The sequence below is a fragment of the Dioszegia hungarica genome, assembly GCF_025882075.1.
Source record: "Dioszegia hungarica strain PDD-24b-2 chromosome Unknown MKK02contig_15, whole genome shotgun sequence".
In the NCBI taxonomy this organism is placed as follows: domain Eukaryota; kingdom Fungi; phylum Basidiomycota; class Tremellomycetes; order Tremellales; family Bulleribasidiaceae; genus Dioszegia; species Dioszegia hungarica.
The window spans coordinates 434,478-451,635 of record NW_026515772.1 but is presented as its reverse complement, the minus strand read 5'-3'; the positions used below and the strand labels follow the sequence as shown (position 1 = coordinate 451,635).

Sequence of the window (17,158 nt, the reverse complement as noted above, 5' to 3'; positions counted from 1 at the left end):
CAGTTCCTCTGAGCGACGCATGCTCCAGCGCGCCTAATTTGCTTCCGCGGGCGGATCATCCACCGGACATATTCCCAAAACAGGCACAAAAGAGGAATGAGGAGGTGGCGACGGCGATCAAGGAATTCGGTCCCCTTCACCTTCCTCGTTGTCCTCATAATCCTCTTGACTTATAGACAGAGTCATGCCCTACCAGGCTGATAATCCCGCCGTCGGACGTGCTCAAGACCGAGATGTCTTTTGGGAGCGCGTACTGCCGTTCGTCCACCGTTCATGGCCGGCACCTCTCTCGCGCCCCCTCCGTACGGCGCTCCGCCAGCCTGATTTGGCGAGTGTCTGTCGCGTCTCAAAGGTTCGTCTCTGAGTGCTGCAATGTTAGGGCATTGAGTAGGATGTCAGATGGCAAGCTGATCAGTCAGACGCTCCAACGGATTGCCACACCCCTCCTGTACCGCACCCTCGTCACCGACGACTTTCCTTCCCTGATCGCCAACATCGACCTCTCTCTCCGCACCTCCCCCCTTCGTCAGACCAGACACCTCTTCATCGAATACTCGAATAAAAAGACGGCTCCCAGCTACGTCGAGTTATGTCGCGACGGTCCCATCCTCTGGCTCGGGTGTGGCATGCTGACTCAGGAGCTGTCCAAGCTCCAGGTGGTCGACTGTCGCGTGGAATTGGAGCGGATGCTAGAGTGCGTGCTGCATCTCCGCGAGGTCGGCATCGCCAGAGTATTTCCTCGACTCAAGACTCTGGCGATTTCTTCCATCTACGGAAAGGCGGATGACTCGTATGCCCGCTACAGGCCCATGGCCCATGCAACACAAACGGCTGGCGCTGAGGGTTGCGCCTTTCTGTTCCAAATGGTCATGGATACCTCCCCCACTCTCTCACACATCTGCACCCGGCAGGTCCTTTCTCCGCTCAGCCCGCCCACGGGGGTGTTCCCGGACGTCCCACCGGGCAGGTTTGCTAGGACCATTCACTTCGGCGGGCTTTACGACGGCCAGCTCAAAGTGCGTGACGTTATCAATCTCCACGGTCCGGACATGGTCCTCACTCCGTACCAGCTCAACATCCCCCTGAATGATACGATCGTCGTCCCCCTCGGCTTACCCGTCCGCTTATATAGCGACTTTGAGTCCTCAAACAACTTCCAAGAGCTCGAATACTACGTTAAACAGACTATTCTCGGCTCCGTCGTTCCTGAGGCGCCAAACCCCAGTGAACATGCCCTGAACGTGGAGATCTACGGCTGAACTCCAGTATGGCACGCCACACAACCGCAACAGGACCTTTCCACCACCGTCCTGCACACCCTGGGCCTACCGAGCACCGAGGGCGGCTGCGACCAGCAATACGTCCTGTCGGCGGAACAGCAGCGGCTGCTGGCGGATATCAAGGGCAAGGCCCTTCAGAAGATGGAGAGGGACAAGGGCGGGGAACACCACTCTGTGCGCTGGTACACGTCCGGAGATGCCCCGCCCTGCATGGCGTGCGGCTCGGTCCCTCCAGTGTGAGCGTGCGGGGTGGAAAGGGAGGCGGGTGGTTGAGGTGGAGAGGGTGGAATCGGGGCGTGAGGGGGACAGGATGCAGCAGGGGATGGGTAGTAAGAGGGATTAAAGTAGAGAGGGAGGAAGGGAGGCGGAGTGCTGCGAGTCAGATGGGGAGGGATAGGATAGAGGCGAGAGGGCGGCTTGTGACAAAGGGGCGAGTCAAGGGCGCGGGACACAGGCGATGGCTGGAGATGGCAGCTGGGGAGGGGGGTGGTAAGGGGAGGAGGGGACAATGAGTTGCCCTCTAGCTGGGATAGAGGCGGGACAAACATATACGTGTGGTGTGGGGAGGTCAGAGAGGCGGGTCCGAACAAAGCGATTAGATCTATACAACAGGCACGATATCTGTAGGAGAATCAGTATCCGACCAATCATGTGTAGTATATGAGAAGTATGAGTAGGTAGCCCATAGCCAGACACCAGCCTCAGGAAGTGGCCCTTCGATGTGGTTCTAAGGGGTTCGGCAAGTCATGGGGTCAAAGGGTGATCCTAAGCTCCTTTGTGTAGTCGCTCAGGTCAGATCTGTTCAACCCACCCTCAAGACATGCGCTTATCTCATCGCCCTTACCCACCTACGTATAGCTCAGTCCCATATACGCCCATACTCCCCATCTGCGCTCCCCAAGCCACAATTTGCCCCGCCCGCAGCAACCCCGCGTAAGCTCGCCAGAGTAGCGGAATTCTGCACACCTCCATCTTGACGTCCTATCGATCAGCCGAGGTACGTCTGCCCGCTAACACTTGAGCTTACACCTGAGATGTCCCCCTCAAGCCCACTCCATCGCGAAGCCGTTCCCCTCCCAAAGATGGCGGTGGACCACGGCGTACAGGGGGTGTTCTGGTTTGCGGTGATCTTGTGGATTGGTGTCGAGCTAGGGAGGTGGGGATTGCAGGTGCGGAGGAGGGGGCGATGGTCAAAGTAGTACTGTATGGCTGGCTGAGTCGATGGGAGGATGTACCGCCTGATCTTGAGCTGCTCAGCTGGCTAGCCTTCCGCCGAGGCTTCAGCGGTGAACTCCTTCCCTCTCCTGACCCGTATAGGCCCCTTCAGCCCCGCCCTCTCGTCCAGCCCCCTAGGTATCCCTCCTTGGGTCACCTCCACCTTCCCTACAGCGACCTCATCCCATACAATGTCCCTCACGGGGTCCATCAATGCCCGCCAATCGGGGAACCGGGCAGGATGTAGCTCGTGCAGTTTCCGAGCGACTTGGGACGGGCAGATTGTCGAGTTTGCGCTTTTGAGCCGACCGAGATGGTCGTATAGTACAGGTAGGACAAGAGAGGATTCCAGGTTCTGACGTTCGGCGAGGGAAGGGTCTGGCCTAGGGTGCGAGTCGGAGGGAGATGATGGAGGGAGTCCGGCCTTCTTCTTTGCCTCTGTGCGAGCAGAAAGGGTGACAGTATTTTGTCGCGCAGCTCCGGCAACACTGGTGCGCTTCGTCTTCCGAGCAGCTCCACTGCGTGTAGCTGCGACCATCTTGCTGCAAGAGAAGCAAAGTAATAATAAAGCGGAAAGGTCAAGATACGAAAAACGAAACGCATTCAGATGCAGCAATCCGGCTCCGGAAATAGCAAACGCCCTGGAGTGTCCATCTGCTTCTCACTCGATACTACACTCTATACCTCAGCGCCGGATGATCCTCTGGAAGTTGTGGCCTTGAGACGGGCGAGAAGAGCATGTACGCTGCATCTAGATTCCCTCCTTAATCCATATACCCAGCCCCACCCTCCTCATCATCCGTCAACCCCTCATCACCCATCACATACCGCCCCCTGATCTCCCCAAGCTCCGCCGACCTCGCCGCCAGCTCCGGCGCCTGCAGTACCTGCGTCTCCCCCACAACCGGCTCGGGCAGCGCCCGGCGCGGGAAAGACCATCCATTCGACGCAGGCGGGATGAGAAGAGGGAAGAGGAGGGTGATGCGTGGATAGCCGGATGGGGCTATATTGAAGAATAAGAGGAGATTTTGTTTTCTGCCCATATTGTATGGGTTTAGGTAGATCTACATATCAGCTGAGTTGGCTAAGAGGGTATTTGTGTAACTGACCAGTCCCTCAGCTGAAGCTCTGTTGTCGAGATAGGCGTTATCGTGCGACTCGATCGAGGTTTCTCCCTTGGTGATCATGTGGATGTGCCATGACAAAAGGACGGGAACCGCGATGCCTGATGATCATTAGCAACGGTACTTGATCTGCATCGTCTCATCAGACTCACCCATAGCAATGCATAAGACGTAGATCAGCGTGAAGGCGATTCTTGGCGTGTATGCTGGCCACTGGCTTGTCAGCCTCGTCCTTGCCGTTTGAAAGCGGGCATACCTTTTGGTTATAGAGCAGAGACGACCAGAAGTGATCATAGCCTAGCGCAACGACACACCAGCAGGCTATCGATATCCAAGTCCTATGAGTCAGCTATGATCTGAGAACACCTTGCATTATATACAAAAAAATAGCTTACATGAAAAGCACGAAATGACGCTGGTTATAGATACCCACCTATCTTCATTGGTGAGCTACATCCCGAGCCAGTCAAGTGCGACTCACACATCCGTTTATCCCTATGCGTCAGCTGAGACCTAGCGTGCTAGAACTCGTGCCGACTCACAAGGACAATGATGATCCATCATCAGGATACACCGCTTGCATACCGAGCAATGGTGCGCCCGTTCAGGTTTTGGTCCATCGCACTTTCGGCACTTTTTGAGCCGCCTCCCGCCTACCTGAGGTCCGCTCGGACCAGCAGGCTCGGGCCCTCTCGTCAACACCCGCCCTCTGCGCCCTAGCCCCCACCGCTCTGGCCGCCAGAGCGAGCGCTGATCCCGCATGATCCACTGCTCCTCCTTTTTCGTGCTGATGGGCTTGTCGGGCGATAGCGCTATTGCGCGGGGCGAAGGATAGCCGGGTGGTACATGTGTGACCAGCCAGTATTGCCCGTAGAGATTGAGCGGTACGATGATGAGTATTGGCGAAAGGATGAGCGCTTGGATTAGCGAGAGGCTTCGGCCGACCACATCGACTGAGAGTCAGCTTGAGCGGTTCTTTGGACAGCAACATTCAACTGACAGAATGCTATGCCTCCTCCGATGATCAGGGTCCAGCATAGGAAGACGAAGACTGGGCCTGCGGCGCCCGTGATCCAGTCGGCGAAATGCTCGACGCGCTTGAAGCAGCGGATGACAAGCGCCGAGCAGCCTCGAAGGAGCGGCATCGCTAATTTGACAGCGGTTTCTTGCTCCAGTAGGCAGTCCTCAGCTTGGGTCGATCTGCGAGGTAGGCAGGCTGCTATATGAGTACAGCTACCTTGCACATTAAGAGGTGAAAGAGGGATAAAGGAGGAACTCCGACCTCAGCTAATTGTCGCGTTCAACTTTACGCACGGATACCGTATTGGCTGTCTCAGATTGGTCCCGCTTACCGTAATCGCAGCTCTCCAGCCAGGCCAGACGCGATCCTCTATATCCTCCTTCTGTCTTATCTTACTCCTTACACACTCTACAGCAGCTACTATCAAGCCCGCGATGGGCAAGTCAAAGAAAAACAATGCCGCAAAAGCGGCAGAGCAGAAAAAGAATGAGGGAGAAACAACGCCTTCCGCCCCGGGGACACCGCCAACACCAGCGGTCGAGCCGGAAGCCGCCGTTCTCGAGGCGCCTCCTGTGCCAGATGTGCAAGAGCCCGAGCCCGCACCAACCGTGGAAGCACCAGAAGCAGGTCCGTCATCGCCAAAACCTCCACCTGCCGAGGAGCCCTCACTTCTACCGACAGCCTCAGCGGAGCTCGCACCGGCTCCCGAGCGTCCATCGCTGGACAGCGGCCGCGGGGATGATAGAGATGCGATTGCGCATCTGGAGGCGGAGCTTTCGGTAGTGCGGAATGAGAAGGAAATCCTCAGTGGGCAGTATCGCGGACTGCTGGGCAAGTTGACGGCGATGCGGCAAAGCTTGGGAGATAAGCTCAGAGAGGATGCGGTGAGTTTGGCCTTCAGCGGGATGGGGCAGGCTGACTCTGTAGGAAGAGCTGGATAGACGGGAAACATCGATCAATTCCCTCAATGCCCAAGTAGAAAGCCTACAGGCCAATACATCGACTTTACAAGCCGAGCTCGAATCGGCATCCAGCGAGTCGGCGGCTTTGGCGGGACAGCTCGCGCAGATCCGGTCACAATCAGATTCGTCATCCTCGGATGTCTTGAGTCTGACGCGGGAGATGCGCGAGCTGCGAGGAGAGATGGAGCGGTTGCGGATGGAGACGGAGGAATGGGAGGGAGAGGCTGGAAGAGAAAGAGCGAGGAGAGAAGCGATGGAGGAGGAAATAAGGCAAATGGAGCGGAGAGAAAGGGATGCGAGGAGAGAAGCGGAAAGAGCGAGAGATGAAGCTGAGGGGGAGCGGACGAGGGGGAATAATCTGCAAGAGGTCCTAGCCGAGTTCCAAGCGGGTGAGTCGGGTCGCTGTATCGAGTCAACGCAGCTGATCAGCTAGCAAAAGATTCGGAATTGCATAGCGCAACATTCGACCTCGAGAAGCAGCTCCATGCGGCAGCGTCATCACTATCAGAGTTCAAGCTCAGAGCAGCCAATGCAGAGACGAGGTTAGGGGAGATGTCGGGGGATGCAGGCCGGTCAGCTCGGCTAGAGAAGGAGATCAAGGAGAAGGAGCGGTTGATTTCAAAGTTGCGGCATGACGGTACGTCCTCCGCATGATCGAGATGACTGGAGCTGATCATCAGCTGTCGTCAACAATGAACACCTCACTGAAGCCCTACGCCGGCTCCGCAAAAACACCTCATCCGAAAATGTCGATCGCAGACTAGTCACCAATATCCTCCTCTCCTTTCTGTCGACCTCTCGGGGTGATACCAAGCGATTCGAAATGCTCAATATCTTGTCTACCATCTTGTCTTGGGACGATACGGATAGAGAAAAGGCGGGACTGCAGCGGATGGGCTCCAAGGGGGAGAAGGAGCGGCCCAAGATTGGGCGGAAGGGGAGTGGGTTGCAAGATGGGCGGAGTGCGGAAGAGGAAGCGGCCATGAACGAGGTGAGCTAGCAGTGCTGCAGCTTCCGTTAGGTCGCGAGTCAAGCTCACTCTACAGTCCTTCTCCAACCTATTCGTCGAATACCTCCTGAAAGAGGCGGGCCAAAATCAACGCGCACAACGGTCCGACCCATCTTCTTCTGCTACACCCTCCTCGCCCATCTCACCTGTCCGAGGTCTGCCCGCGCCCTCCCTCCCCTCCTTCTCTCCTCCCCAATCCGGAGCTTCTACTCCTTTTGCGCGAGAACGGACATTCTCGAGCACATCGAGTATCAGCGGTATGATGAGCCCGCCCAGTGGAGGTATGGGGGGTTCCATATTGGGTTTGCCGTCTCTGGGGAGAAAACAGAGTCATAATCTTACGAGTGCGCTGAATGGGGAGAGATGAGAGGGAGGGGAGACGTGTATATTGTGCTCTGTCCAGTGGATGTGCACTTGACTTTTGGGATCTGACTGGGGGAAAGTTGAATCTGGCAGCATATCCCCCTCACCCTCCTGTTATAGCCATACCAATCCATGCGCAGAAGAATATACGCTATTGCCCATGCTGAATGAGCCCATGAGGGCAGCTCAAACTTTTTAAAACTCTCAAAATCCTTAGTCTGCTCCATCTCCCACTGTCCCTCCGCCGTCTTCCCCGTATCCTCCTTGACCCCCGTTCACATTGTCTCCGTGTCCCCAGTCATTACACCCCTCCCCCTCCTATGCCACCGCCTCGTACCATTGCCCAGATCCCATCTTCCCGCCGTATTACGGAACTAGTGGTCCTTGACCTTGTAGCCGACAATGTTGCGGCGGCCTATTATTTCGCCGAGGCAGAAGATACCGTATGCCTCGATGGACTATCATCAGCACAGGTCCCTTCTCAAGCTTGCAGTGACTCACGGCAATACCGAGACCAGCCCAAGCGCCCGTCTTGACGGTCTGCGTCCACCATTTCCCGCTGGTTGCTCGTGACCAGATCTGAGCGTAGGTGTGAACCCAAGTGTTGAGATCGGTGGGGAAAGAAAGCTTCTCGGCCTTGAAGACCTGCTTGAACATGGACGCAAAGGTCTTTACGCTGAATACGATGGGGCCTAGGATCAGTACCATCCGTCACATTAGGTCAGAAGACCCACCTCCGACCGAGTTCTGGACACGCTCTCCGACAGGTCCGGCGACTCGCTTAAGGGTGGCAGTGGTGGAGTTGAGAGCGTTCTGAGCAGACTGGACGGCCTTCTGGACGCTCTCGTTTTGCTGTGTGGGCGGTGTGGACGAGTTGGCTCGGCGAGCTGTGAGCCGCATAGAGCGGAGGACGGGGCGGAGACCAGCTTGCATTTTGGCGGGAGTGGGGGGATTTGGGTGGGATTCGGCAGGCGAGGAGAGCTGCTGGGAGGCTGCTGTTTACGAGCAGACAGGTGCTGTAGCTGTGGTAGGTATGAGAGGTAGTATAGAGGTATAGGTATAGGTTGAAAAGTGAGATCTATCGCTTGAGTGAGCCGGAGCAGGGCGGAGACCGGAAATTACCGGAATTATCCAAGAGTGGCGCCACGACTTCGATGACAATGACAGCGACCGCATACGGCCATCTCTATCTTTTCAGCCATCTCTTACCTTTACCCTATTACCACCTCACACAAAAGCAGGCAAGATGAACCCCGCATTCACCAACCTCGCTCTCTCCCTCGGCGCCATGCAGGGTGTGTTTTCAGCTCGAAGATCGGCTGGGGAACGGCCGAGTAATGGTCGATAAGTTGTGGCTGGCGAGCTGACGAGCAGTGACCAAGCGGTTGCCCATGGATGACCCGGTCTTTATCAACTACCTCCGTCTCGCCTACGTCTCGGCCCAGCTGCTGGTCTTCGGCATGTACTTCTACATCACCACCGTGGTATGTTTCTTGCATCCATCCGGGGCAACTCCTTTGCTTGAGCGTCTGGAGATGCTCTGGCATTCCCGACGTCATGCCGGGGTATGGACAGTCCCAGACTAAGGCCAGGAGCCGAAGGCTTTCGACGAGCTACGCGCCTGTCGCTCTCTCGTCCGACAATAGCTGATCCTTCAGATCCGCAAGAAGAATGACCTGACGGTGATTAAGTACGTCAGTCCCAAGTCGCCCATGGCTCCGGATGCGAAGGATGAACTGGTGAGTTGCTTGCCGATGTTCAAGCTCATCGAAAAGGTCACAACTACGGTCAAAGATTACGATCTTGCGCAGACCAGTTCGGCAATGAAGGGAATGTTCGTCGTAAGTCACTTTCCCCGGCTCCTTGTCACTGTCGCTGTGTCCGCTGCTTCCTGACGGGTTAGGGTATCGCTATGATGGCCGGAATGCATCTCTTCCTAAAGTACAGCGGTGAGTGCTGCAGGAAGCTCCCAGCTCGGCTCCAGTACCCCTGAATTCCGCCGCTTTGCTGATATCCCAGCCCCGCTCTTCCTGCAATCGATAATGGCCATCAAGTCCGCCCTCGAGTCCAACATGGCTGCCCTTCACCTCTTCGGCAAACCCGCGGAAGGCGCCCTCGCACGTCCCTTCAAGGCGGCCCCAGGCCTGATGGACCAGTTCATGGGAGGTGGGGGTGCTGCCCAGACCGACGCTGCGTCGATCAAGTCTGCCGAGAAGGTGACTGGCAAGAAGACGCAGTAGAGTCCCGGAGGGAGATGTGATAGGGGAGATGGCAATGATGGGTTGGAAGGCGAGGAAGGCGAGGACGGGTGGAGCGGGAGCTGAGGAGAGGGGGAACGGGGCGGATAGGGGTTAGTGGGCACGGACGATTGCCGACGTACCAATGCGCTTTTGCTGCTTCAGGGAGCGAGAGGGGGAGTATGGGAGTATGGGAGTGCTGTTGTGATACCCATTATATACATGCATATAGCTTACTCGTCTGACTCCTGCAAGTATAGTCCTCGGTGTATGCAAAGAGTGGGGAATGAGTAGGTGGACGGGATCAAAATGTCCTAGTCGAGTTTGAGATATTTCAGCTCAACCACCTGTTGTCAATCTACTACCAGCTACATTCACAATGCCCACCATCACCGTCGACAAGGCAGAGCTATACAAGCGGCTCGAGAGGGAATACTCGACAGAAGAGTTTGACGAGCTCTGCTTCACCTTTGGTGTCGAGCTGGACGAGGACGTACGTCTTTCACTTGACGTCTGGTTGACCAGCTGGCTGATGGCCAGACCACAAAGGATGTGCTCGCAGCTCGAGCCAAGAACCTGCCTACACCACCGCCTCAGCTCAAAATCGAGATACCTGCGAACCGGTATGACCTGCTGTGCGTCGAGGGGATCGCAAAGGCACTCAGGGTGTTCTTGGGGTTGGAGAAGACCACCCACTACACGTTGAGCAGCCCGGCCAAGATGGAGGAGCTCTACGTTGAGGCTTCGGTCAGTTTTGAGCTACACATGAATGGCCAAGCTGACTCTACAGACTTCACCGCTTCGACCCTTCGCTGCTGCTGCCATCTTGCGCTTAGCTCAACCTATGAGTCAAGCAGCGTACGATTCGTTCATCGACCTGCAGGACAAGCTGCATATGAATCTTTGCAGGCAGAGGCGACTGGTCAGTATGGGGACACACGATCTGGACACCATCGAGGGGCCGTTCCGGTGAGTACAGCTGTTCAGTCCTCGGGTCGAGCTGATTTTAGGTATGTGTGCGAAGACCCAAAAACCATCAAGTTTGCGCCTTTGAACAAGGACCAAGAGTACACTGGCGAGGAGTTGATGACTCTCTACGACGTGAGTATACTCTCGAGCTGAGCTCATAATCAGCAAGACCGCAATTTGAGCCGGTTCCTCAATATCATCCGAGACGCACCCGCCTACCCCGTCATCTACGACAAGAACAACCGTGTCTGCTCTCTTCCCCCGATCATCAACTCCCAACGTGAGTCCTATCTGTAGCTGGGCTGATTCCAGACTCCAAAATTGTCGCTGGCCGAACGGAAAACATTCTCCTGGAAATCACCGCGACCGACAAGACCAAGCTTGACATTGTCGTCAACATGCTCTCTACCATGTTTTCAGAGTACTGCAAGGTCCCGTTCGAGATTGAGCCGGTCCGGATCCACATGCCAGACGGATCGTCGCACATCTCCCCTCCTATCGCTCCGAGACGCACGACCGCCTCGTCCGCCTACATCAACGCCGCTACCGGATTGTCGCTCTCACGGGAAAAGATGTCGGAAATGCTCAACAAGATGTCGCTCGCGAGTCAGCCCTCGGCGGATGCGGATGTGCTGGATGTCGAGGTACCATGTACTCGTCCAGATATCCTGCACGAATGCGACATCATGGAGGATCTGGCGATCGCTTATGGGTACAATGATTTGCCAAAATCGCTTCCTACCACCAATACCGTCGCCAAGCCGTTCCCGGTCAACAGACTGGCGGATATTCTGCGGAAAGAGTGCGCCCAGGCGGGGTGGCTTGAAGCGTTGCCGTTGATCCTGGTAAGTCCGGCTCCGGCTTGGCTGACCGCAGTGCTCTCACGATGAGAACTTTGCCTGGCTGAACCGGCCTGATCCTGGAAACTACGCTGTCGCCCTTGCCAACCCCAAATCCCTCGAGTACCAAGTCGTCCGCACCTCGCTACTTCCCGGTATCCTTAAAACTGCTCGGGAAAACAAATCCCTCGCTCTCCCCATGAAGATCTTCGAGGTTTCGGATGTCGCCATCCAAGACCCCTCGGTTGAGCGCCAGGTCACCAACTACCGCCGAATGGTAGCGCTGTACATGGACAAGAAGGCGGGCTTTGAGATGGTGCATGGGTTGCTGGACCGGATGATGCAGATTCTCGGGGTGCCGTTCCTGCAGAGCGAGAAGAATGAGGCGGATTACGGATATTACATTGCTGGTGCAGAAGGTGGGTCATTGAAAGATTGAGCTGATTTAGATCCTACCTATCTCCCAGGTCGAGGCGCGCGAGTCTACCTCCGCCCCAAGCCATCCATCCCCGCGGCCGATCTCGCCAAACCCACTCCATCCGCCCCTGCCACCTCCAACCCCCTCCACACCATCGCCGAAACCCTCAAAGCTGCTCTGCCCGGCTCGGCCACCAAGTCCCGGGACATTGTTCTTGGGTCATTGGGTATACTTCACCCTTCCGTCCTCGGCAAGTTTGAGCTGAGCAGACCATGTTCCGTGCTCGAGGTAGATATAGAACCTTTGCTGTAGATAGATGCATCTCATCGGTCATGCCCGTTGCCTCCACATCGGGCCGGCAGGAAGCCGGAAATACAATCTCCCGATGAATCAGCAGAATTTGCCTTGTCTCTTTGTCTATTCTCGTAGGCAAGCTATAGCTAGCAAGACGCCGCAGCGGAGTACCGCCGCACCATCGACTGCCAGCGTAGCCTCTTGCTCGACGCTAGAATGTCGACACAGGCGGCTTTCCGCGCTTCAGCGCATATCCCCCTCATCGCAGAGTGCCCATGGCCGATACGTATCATCGCAAAGCACCGCGATCTCGACTTTACCACCTGCTTCGAGCACTTGGTGCTCCTGCCCGCGCCACTCCTGGTCGTATTGATCGCTGGGATCGCCCAGACCATCAGCATCTCGAGACGAAGGAAAAGGGGTCTGTCATGGATCGACCGGGGGACCGCGGGCGAGAAGGTCGGATGGGCAAAAATGGTAAGTCCATGAAAGATCTCGCTGATGACAGGCTGTACTAGGCATGTCGACTCTGCTTTCCGGCGCAGCCCTCGGCCTATCTCTTGGGACGCTTCGTAAATCCCCATCGTCATCTCTCCACTACGCCCTTTTATTCCTGGTCCTGCTCGTCTTTACCCATCTCACCTGGCTCAATCACCACACTTCTCGGCGGTCAGCCAATCTCATTCTCCTCTTCTGGCCCCTCTACATCCTCATCTCGGCAGTTCGCGTCAGGACCATGATCCTCACTGGGCAATTATCCCTCGACATCACCAACTCCGCCACTGGTCGAGTCACCCTCGCTCGCGAGTCGCTCTGGTTTGCCAGCGCCGGCTTTGGGTTGATCGAGTTCGTCCTGGAGCTTTACAGTCCCGAGAAGAGGTGGAAGTCGGGAGGGATCAAGTTGCCGGATGATGACGAGGATGAGGCAAGGGATACGGTGGATGGGTACCGGTCGATGGGGAAGAACGAATATGGAGACGTGGAGAGCCCAGTTGTGTCGGCCAACATCTATGAGCGATTGACATTCTCATGGCTGACTCGTAAGTCTGATTAAGGCATAGCTGACTCCAGCCCTGCTCTCGCTTGGTACACGCAAGTTCCTCGGCGAGGAGGACATGTGGTCTTTGCCCTCGGAAGACTCGGCCGAGGCCCTGTCGAACCGTCTCTCGTCAGCTTGGGACCGCCAGGTGCAGATGGTCAAGGATGGCAAGAAGAAGAAGGCGAATCTCAAGTTTGCCATTGCAAGGGCGTACGGTGGACCCTACCTCGTTGCGGGTATCCTCAAGGCGGGGTACGACTCGCTCTCCTTCCTCCAGCCCCAGATCCTGCGGCTCCTGCTGCGCTATGTCAACTCATACGGTACCGATCACCCCCTCCCTCCCGTTGCTGGCTTCTCCATCGCCATCCTCATGTTTGTCGTCGCCAACATCGCCACGGCAATGCTCCACCAATACTTTGACCGGTGCTTTACTACAGGTGAGTTTGAGCACGATCGGGCTGATGTAGCTATGCGAATCAAGAGCGGTCTCATCACTCTGATCTATCGCAAGTCTATCCGCCTCAGTAATGGCGAGAAGACGGGCCGGACATCTGGCGATATCGTCAACCTCCAAAGTGTGGACGCCGTCCGTATCGCCGATCTCTCCCAGTATGGCCACATCGCATGGTCCGGCCCGTTCCAGATCATCCTCGCGTTCATCTCGCTCTTCAACCTGGTCGGATGGCAGGCGTTGATGGGAATCGGAGTGATGGCGCTGAGTGTAAGTGTCATCAAAGCTTGGCTGACCCCAGCTTCCCATCAACACGATGATTGGCAAAATCAACAAGCGGTACCAGCGCAAACTCATGAAGATCAAGGATCTCCGGTCCCGCCTCATGACTGAGATCCTCAACAACATCAAATCAATCAAGCTCTACGGCTGGGAGCAGGCGTTCGCAGACAAGGTTCTCGACGCCAGGAACGAGCAGGAAATCCCCCTCCTCCGCACCATCAATATCCTCCAAAGCGTCAGCAACTTTTTCTGGCAATCCACCCCCTTCTTTGTCGCCTTTGCCACCTTTGCCACCTTTGCTGCCACTTCTGACCGGGCTCTAACCAGCGAGATCATCTTCCCCGCCATCTCCCTGTTCCAGCTCTTGGTAAGTTTTGTCACGACCCAGCTGATATAGTCTTTCCCCATGGCCGTCTTTGCCAACATTATCAACTCCATCATCGAAGCGTCGGTCTCGGTCGGACGTCTCGAGGACTTTTTGGCGGCGGACGAGCTGGACCCCAAAGCACGGAACCTCATCCTGCCATCTCAGGATCCGAATGGCGAGCCTCAGGTCGGGGACGAGGTGGTCACCATCAAAGGCGGCGAGTTTAGGTGGCTCGCTTCCTCTACCGAGGCCATCCTCCAGGATATCGACCTCAAGGTGCGCAAAGGCGACCTTCTTGCCATTATCGGGCGGGTCGGAGACGGCAAGTCATCACTCCTCGGCGCTCTCCTCGGCGAGATGACCCGGTCGGAAGGCAACGTCACACTCCGCGGAAACGTCGCATACTTTCCCCAGAACCCCTGGATCCTCTCTGCGACCGTCAAAGACAACATCATCTTTGGTCATCGATTCGACCCCGTCTTTTACGACAAGGTCCTGGACGCCTGCGCGCTTCGGCAGGATCTCGCGGTCCTCCCGTCCGGAGACATGACAGAGGTCGGCGAGAAGGGCGTATCCCTCAGCGGCGGGCAAAAGGCGCGTATCGGCCTCGCTCGTGCCTGCTACGCCCGCGCAGACATCTATCTCCTCGACGACCCCCTCAGCGCTGTCGACGCGCACGTAGGTCGTCACATCTTTGACCGCGTCATTGGTCCCAACGGTCTTCTCAAACAAAAGGCTCGGATCCTCTGCACCAACGCGGTCAACTTTTTGCCCCAGACCGACGACATCGTTATGCTGCGTCGGGGTATCATTCTCCAGCGCGGCACGTACGATGTCGCCATGCGGGACACCTCGTCCGAGCTGTACAAGCTCATCGCCGGGCTGGGCAAGCAGTCTGCGCGCAGCGAAGAAACGTCCGGCGCGGCGACGCCGGTGGACGTCGAGAGCGACAAGGAGGAGGACGGGGTGGTGGACACGGACTCGATGGAGAAGCGCCAAGTCATCAGGCGCTTGAGCTCGGGGATGCGACGGGCATCCACCGTCTCCATCCGCCAGTCCAAGCGGGACGCGCTCAAGGATCTCCGGGAAAGCGCCAAGCCAAAGGAACACTCTGAAAAGGGATCGGTCAAGATCGACGTCTACCGGAACTATATCAATGCGGCCTCGAAACTTGGCGTATCCCTCTTCCTCATCTTTATGATTGCCGGGCAGGGCTTATCGATCACGGTCAACTTTGTCCTCCGGGCATGGGCGCGACTCAACACCGGTCAGAGCGAGACCGTCCAGGTCGGCAAGTACCTCACCATCTACGCCTTGATCGGCACATCATCCTCGGTCTTTGCCGTCAGCTCGGTCGTCATCCTCAAGCTCTACTGCGGTCTTCGGTCCAGTCGTTTCCTCCACGACAAGGCATTCAGGGCGTTGATGAAGAGCCCGCTGAGCTTTTTCGAGCTGACCCCGACGGGGCGGGTCTTGAACCTCTTCTCGCGGGATGTGTTTGTGGTGGACGAGGTGATGGTGATGGCTTTGGCTGGTTTCGTCAGAACAGTGAGTTTGTCATTGACCAAGCTGATGTAGGCTGCATCGGTTGTCGCTACCGTGGTGGTCATTGCTGTTGGCGCGCCCACCGTGCTTCTGGTGTTTATTCCTCTTGGCTATCTCTACCGGCAGGTTCAGAAGTGAGTCACCTAGTCCACCAACACGTAACCGGAGGAGATTTGGGAATGAGACCCAGCCCCTGCCCTTCTCTTCCTGAGCGGGTCTAAGCGTAGCGGAGGGTCGGGAGGGAGCAGAGCAGTCTGATAACATCAAGACCAATGCTGACCCCAGATTCTACCTCGCCACTTCTCGAGAGCTCAAACGACTGGATGCGGTCTCTCGCTCCCCCGTCTTCTCCTTCTTTGGCGAGACTCTTGCTGGAGCTGGCGTCATCAGAGTAAGTCTGCGCTTGACCTAGCTGACCCCAGGGGTTCAACCAGCAACGCCGCTTTATCGCCAACAACGAAGCTCGGCTGGACCGCAATCAAGCCTGCTACATGCCCGCCATGACCATCAACCGTTGGCTCGCCGTCCGGCTTGAACTCCTCGGGTCATGCCTGATGTTCTCGACGGCACTGGTATCGGTCTACGCCCTCAAGGTCTCCAACAACATCGACTCTGGGCTCGTCGGTATCCTCATGACCTACACCATCTCGGTCACCGGCTCGCTCAACTGGCTGGTCCGGAGCGCGTCCGAGGTGGAGCAAAACATCGTCTCGGTGGAGCGTATCCTCAACTACTCGGAGCTGCCCGGCGAGGCAGCGGCAGAGGTTCCCGAGAACAAGCCTCCCCAGTCCTGGCCACAGAACGGGACGATCGAGTTTGAGTAAGTCCCTGCTAAACTAGGCTAATGTAGACACTTTGCTATGCGCTACCGGGCCGATTTGGACCTGGTCCTCAAAGACATCTGCCTCAAGATCGACGGCGGTCAACGGGTCGGCGTCTGTGGCCGTACAGGAGCGGGCAAATCTTCCCTCACCCTCGCCGTCTTCCGTATCCTCGAAGCGTCCGCCGGCAAAATCTCCATTGACGGCATCGACATCTCTACCATCGGACTGCACGATCTCCGCAGTATCGTCTCCATCATCCCCCAAGATCCTCAGCTCTTTGAGGGCACCATTCGGAGCAATATCGACCCTACCAATGCCGCGTCGGACGCCGAGATCTGGCAAGCCCTCACCCAGTCCTACCTCAAGGACCACATCATGTCCAACATGGGCGGTTCGCTGGACGCCGAGGTCTCTGAAGGCGGAAGCAACCTTTCGGCTGGCCAGCGTCAGCTGGTCTGCTTTGCTCGCGCGCTGCTGCGCAAGACCAAAATCCTCGTCCTGGACGAAGCGACCAGCTCGATCGATCTGGAGACGGACGAGGCGGTACAGCAGATTCTGCGCGGGCCGGACTTTAAGGGCGTCACTACTTTGACCATCGCCCACCGGATCAACACCATCATGGACAGTGATCGGGTGCTGGTCATGTCGGACGGCAAGGTGTCGGAGTTTGACACGCCAGAGAAGCTGTTGGGTGATACTGTGAGTTTGGGTCAAGGCACAGCTGATGACAGTCGTCGGTCTTCCACTCGCTTGTTGCGGAGGCGGGTCTATTGAAGGAATCTAGTTAGTATCAGATGTATGACTTGCGCGGAGATCGCCACAAGAGTTAGCGTTTCAGACTAGTCCCGATCTGTGATTGGCTGACCCTGAGAGGAACACGTTAGCACGGGGTCTCCAGTCAGACCGGTCCAGCAGTACC

At 56.7% G+C, this 17,158-nt stretch overlaps 8 protein-coding genes across 8 annotated transcripts; 6 read left to right on the top strand and 2 right to left on the bottom strand.

Annotated features, from left to right (window-relative positions):
* Positions 1 to 184: 184 nt before the first annotated feature.
* On the top strand, positions 185 to 1,520 carry MKK02DRAFT_38064 (uncharacterized protein; the record flags this gene model as incomplete). Its single annotated transcript, XM_053089908.1, has 3 exons — positions 185 to 352; positions 420 to 1,224; positions 1,267 to 1,520. 3 exons carry the CDS (start codon positions 185 to 187, stop codon positions 1,518 to 1,520), a joined length of 1,227 nt encoding a protein of 408 aa, XP_052944312.1.
* Positions 1,521 to 2,026: 506 nt separating this feature from the next.
* On the top strand, positions 2,027 to 2,742 carry MKK02DRAFT_28256 (uncharacterized protein; the record flags this gene model as incomplete). The annotated part of the gene is made up of 2 exons (XM_053087518.1): positions 2,027 to 2,213; positions 2,315 to 2,742. 2 exons carry the CDS (start codon positions 2,027 to 2,029, stop codon positions 2,740 to 2,742), a joined length of 615 nt encoding a protein of 204 aa, XP_052944311.1.
* Positions 2,743 to 3,259: 517 nt separating this feature from the next.
* On the bottom strand, positions 3,260 to 4,764 carry MKK02DRAFT_16698 (DHHC palmitoyltransferase-domain-containing protein; the record flags this gene model as incomplete). The annotated part of the gene is made up of 8 exons (XM_053085672.1): positions 3,260 to 3,559; positions 3,605 to 3,720; positions 3,772 to 3,832; positions 3,876 to 3,957; positions 4,015 to 4,052; positions 4,101 to 4,114; positions 4,162 to 4,572; positions 4,620 to 4,764. The coding sequence occupies 8 exons, from the start codon at positions 4,762 to 4,764 to the stop codon at positions 3,260 to 3,262; spliced, it is 1,167 nt and encodes a 388-aa protein (XP_052944310.1).
* Positions 4,765 to 5,074: 310 nt separating this feature from the next.
* MKK02DRAFT_28254 (putative ER to Golgi transport-related protein) lies at positions 5,075 to 6,978 on the top strand (the record flags this gene model as incomplete). Its single annotated transcript, XM_053087517.1, has 5 exons — positions 5,075 to 5,524; positions 5,568 to 5,991; positions 6,036 to 6,239; positions 6,283 to 6,593; positions 6,649 to 6,978. The coding sequence occupies 5 exons, from the start codon at positions 5,075 to 5,077 to the stop codon at positions 6,976 to 6,978; spliced, it is 1,719 nt and encodes a 572-aa protein (XP_052944309.1).
* A 370-nt stretch (positions 6,979 to 7,348) lies between these two features.
* Positions 7,349 to 7,907, bottom strand: MKK02DRAFT_16995 (uncharacterized protein; the record flags this gene model as incomplete). Its single annotated transcript, XM_053085718.1, has 3 exons — positions 7,349 to 7,432; positions 7,476 to 7,666; positions 7,709 to 7,907. The coding sequence occupies 3 exons, from the start codon at positions 7,905 to 7,907 to the stop codon at positions 7,349 to 7,351; spliced, it is 474 nt and encodes a 157-aa protein (XP_052944308.1).
* A 313-nt stretch (positions 7,908 to 8,220) lies between these two features.
* MKK02DRAFT_38060 (putative inorganic phosphate transporter pho88) lies at positions 8,221 to 9,214 on the top strand (the record flags this gene model as incomplete). The annotated part of the gene is made up of 6 exons (XM_053089907.1): positions 8,221 to 8,269; positions 8,349 to 8,458; positions 8,633 to 8,713; positions 8,750 to 8,815; positions 8,878 to 8,923; positions 8,994 to 9,214. 6 exons carry the CDS (start codon positions 8,221 to 8,223, stop codon positions 9,212 to 9,214), a joined length of 573 nt encoding a protein of 190 aa, XP_052944307.1.
* Positions 9,215 to 9,590: 376 nt separating this feature from the next.
* Positions 9,591 to 11,749, top strand: MKK02DRAFT_16873 (putative phenylalanyl-tRNA synthetase beta chain; the record flags this gene model as incomplete). The annotated part of the gene is made up of 8 exons (XM_053085700.1): positions 9,591 to 9,704; positions 9,752 to 9,958; positions 10,002 to 10,180; positions 10,222 to 10,312; positions 10,346 to 10,460; positions 10,493 to 11,025; positions 11,057 to 11,438; positions 11,469 to 11,749. The coding sequence occupies 8 exons, from the start codon at positions 9,591 to 9,593 to the stop codon at positions 11,747 to 11,749; spliced, it is 1,902 nt and encodes a 633-aa protein (XP_052944306.1).
* A 198-nt stretch (positions 11,750 to 11,947) lies between these two features.
* MKK02DRAFT_16687 (uncharacterized protein) lies at positions 11,948 to 17,027 on the top strand (the record flags this gene model as incomplete). The annotated part of the gene is made up of 11 exons (XM_053085668.1): positions 11,948 to 12,208; positions 12,240 to 12,771; positions 12,803 to 13,207; positions 13,238 to 13,491; positions 13,523 to 13,870; positions 13,901 to 15,418; positions 15,449 to 15,549; positions 15,701 to 15,806; positions 15,838 to 16,235; positions 16,266 to 16,938; positions 16,971 to 17,027. 11 exons carry the CDS (start codon positions 11,948 to 11,950, stop codon positions 17,025 to 17,027), a joined length of 4,653 nt encoding a protein of 1,550 aa, XP_052944305.1.
* Positions 17,028 to 17,158: the final 131 nt, after the last annotated feature.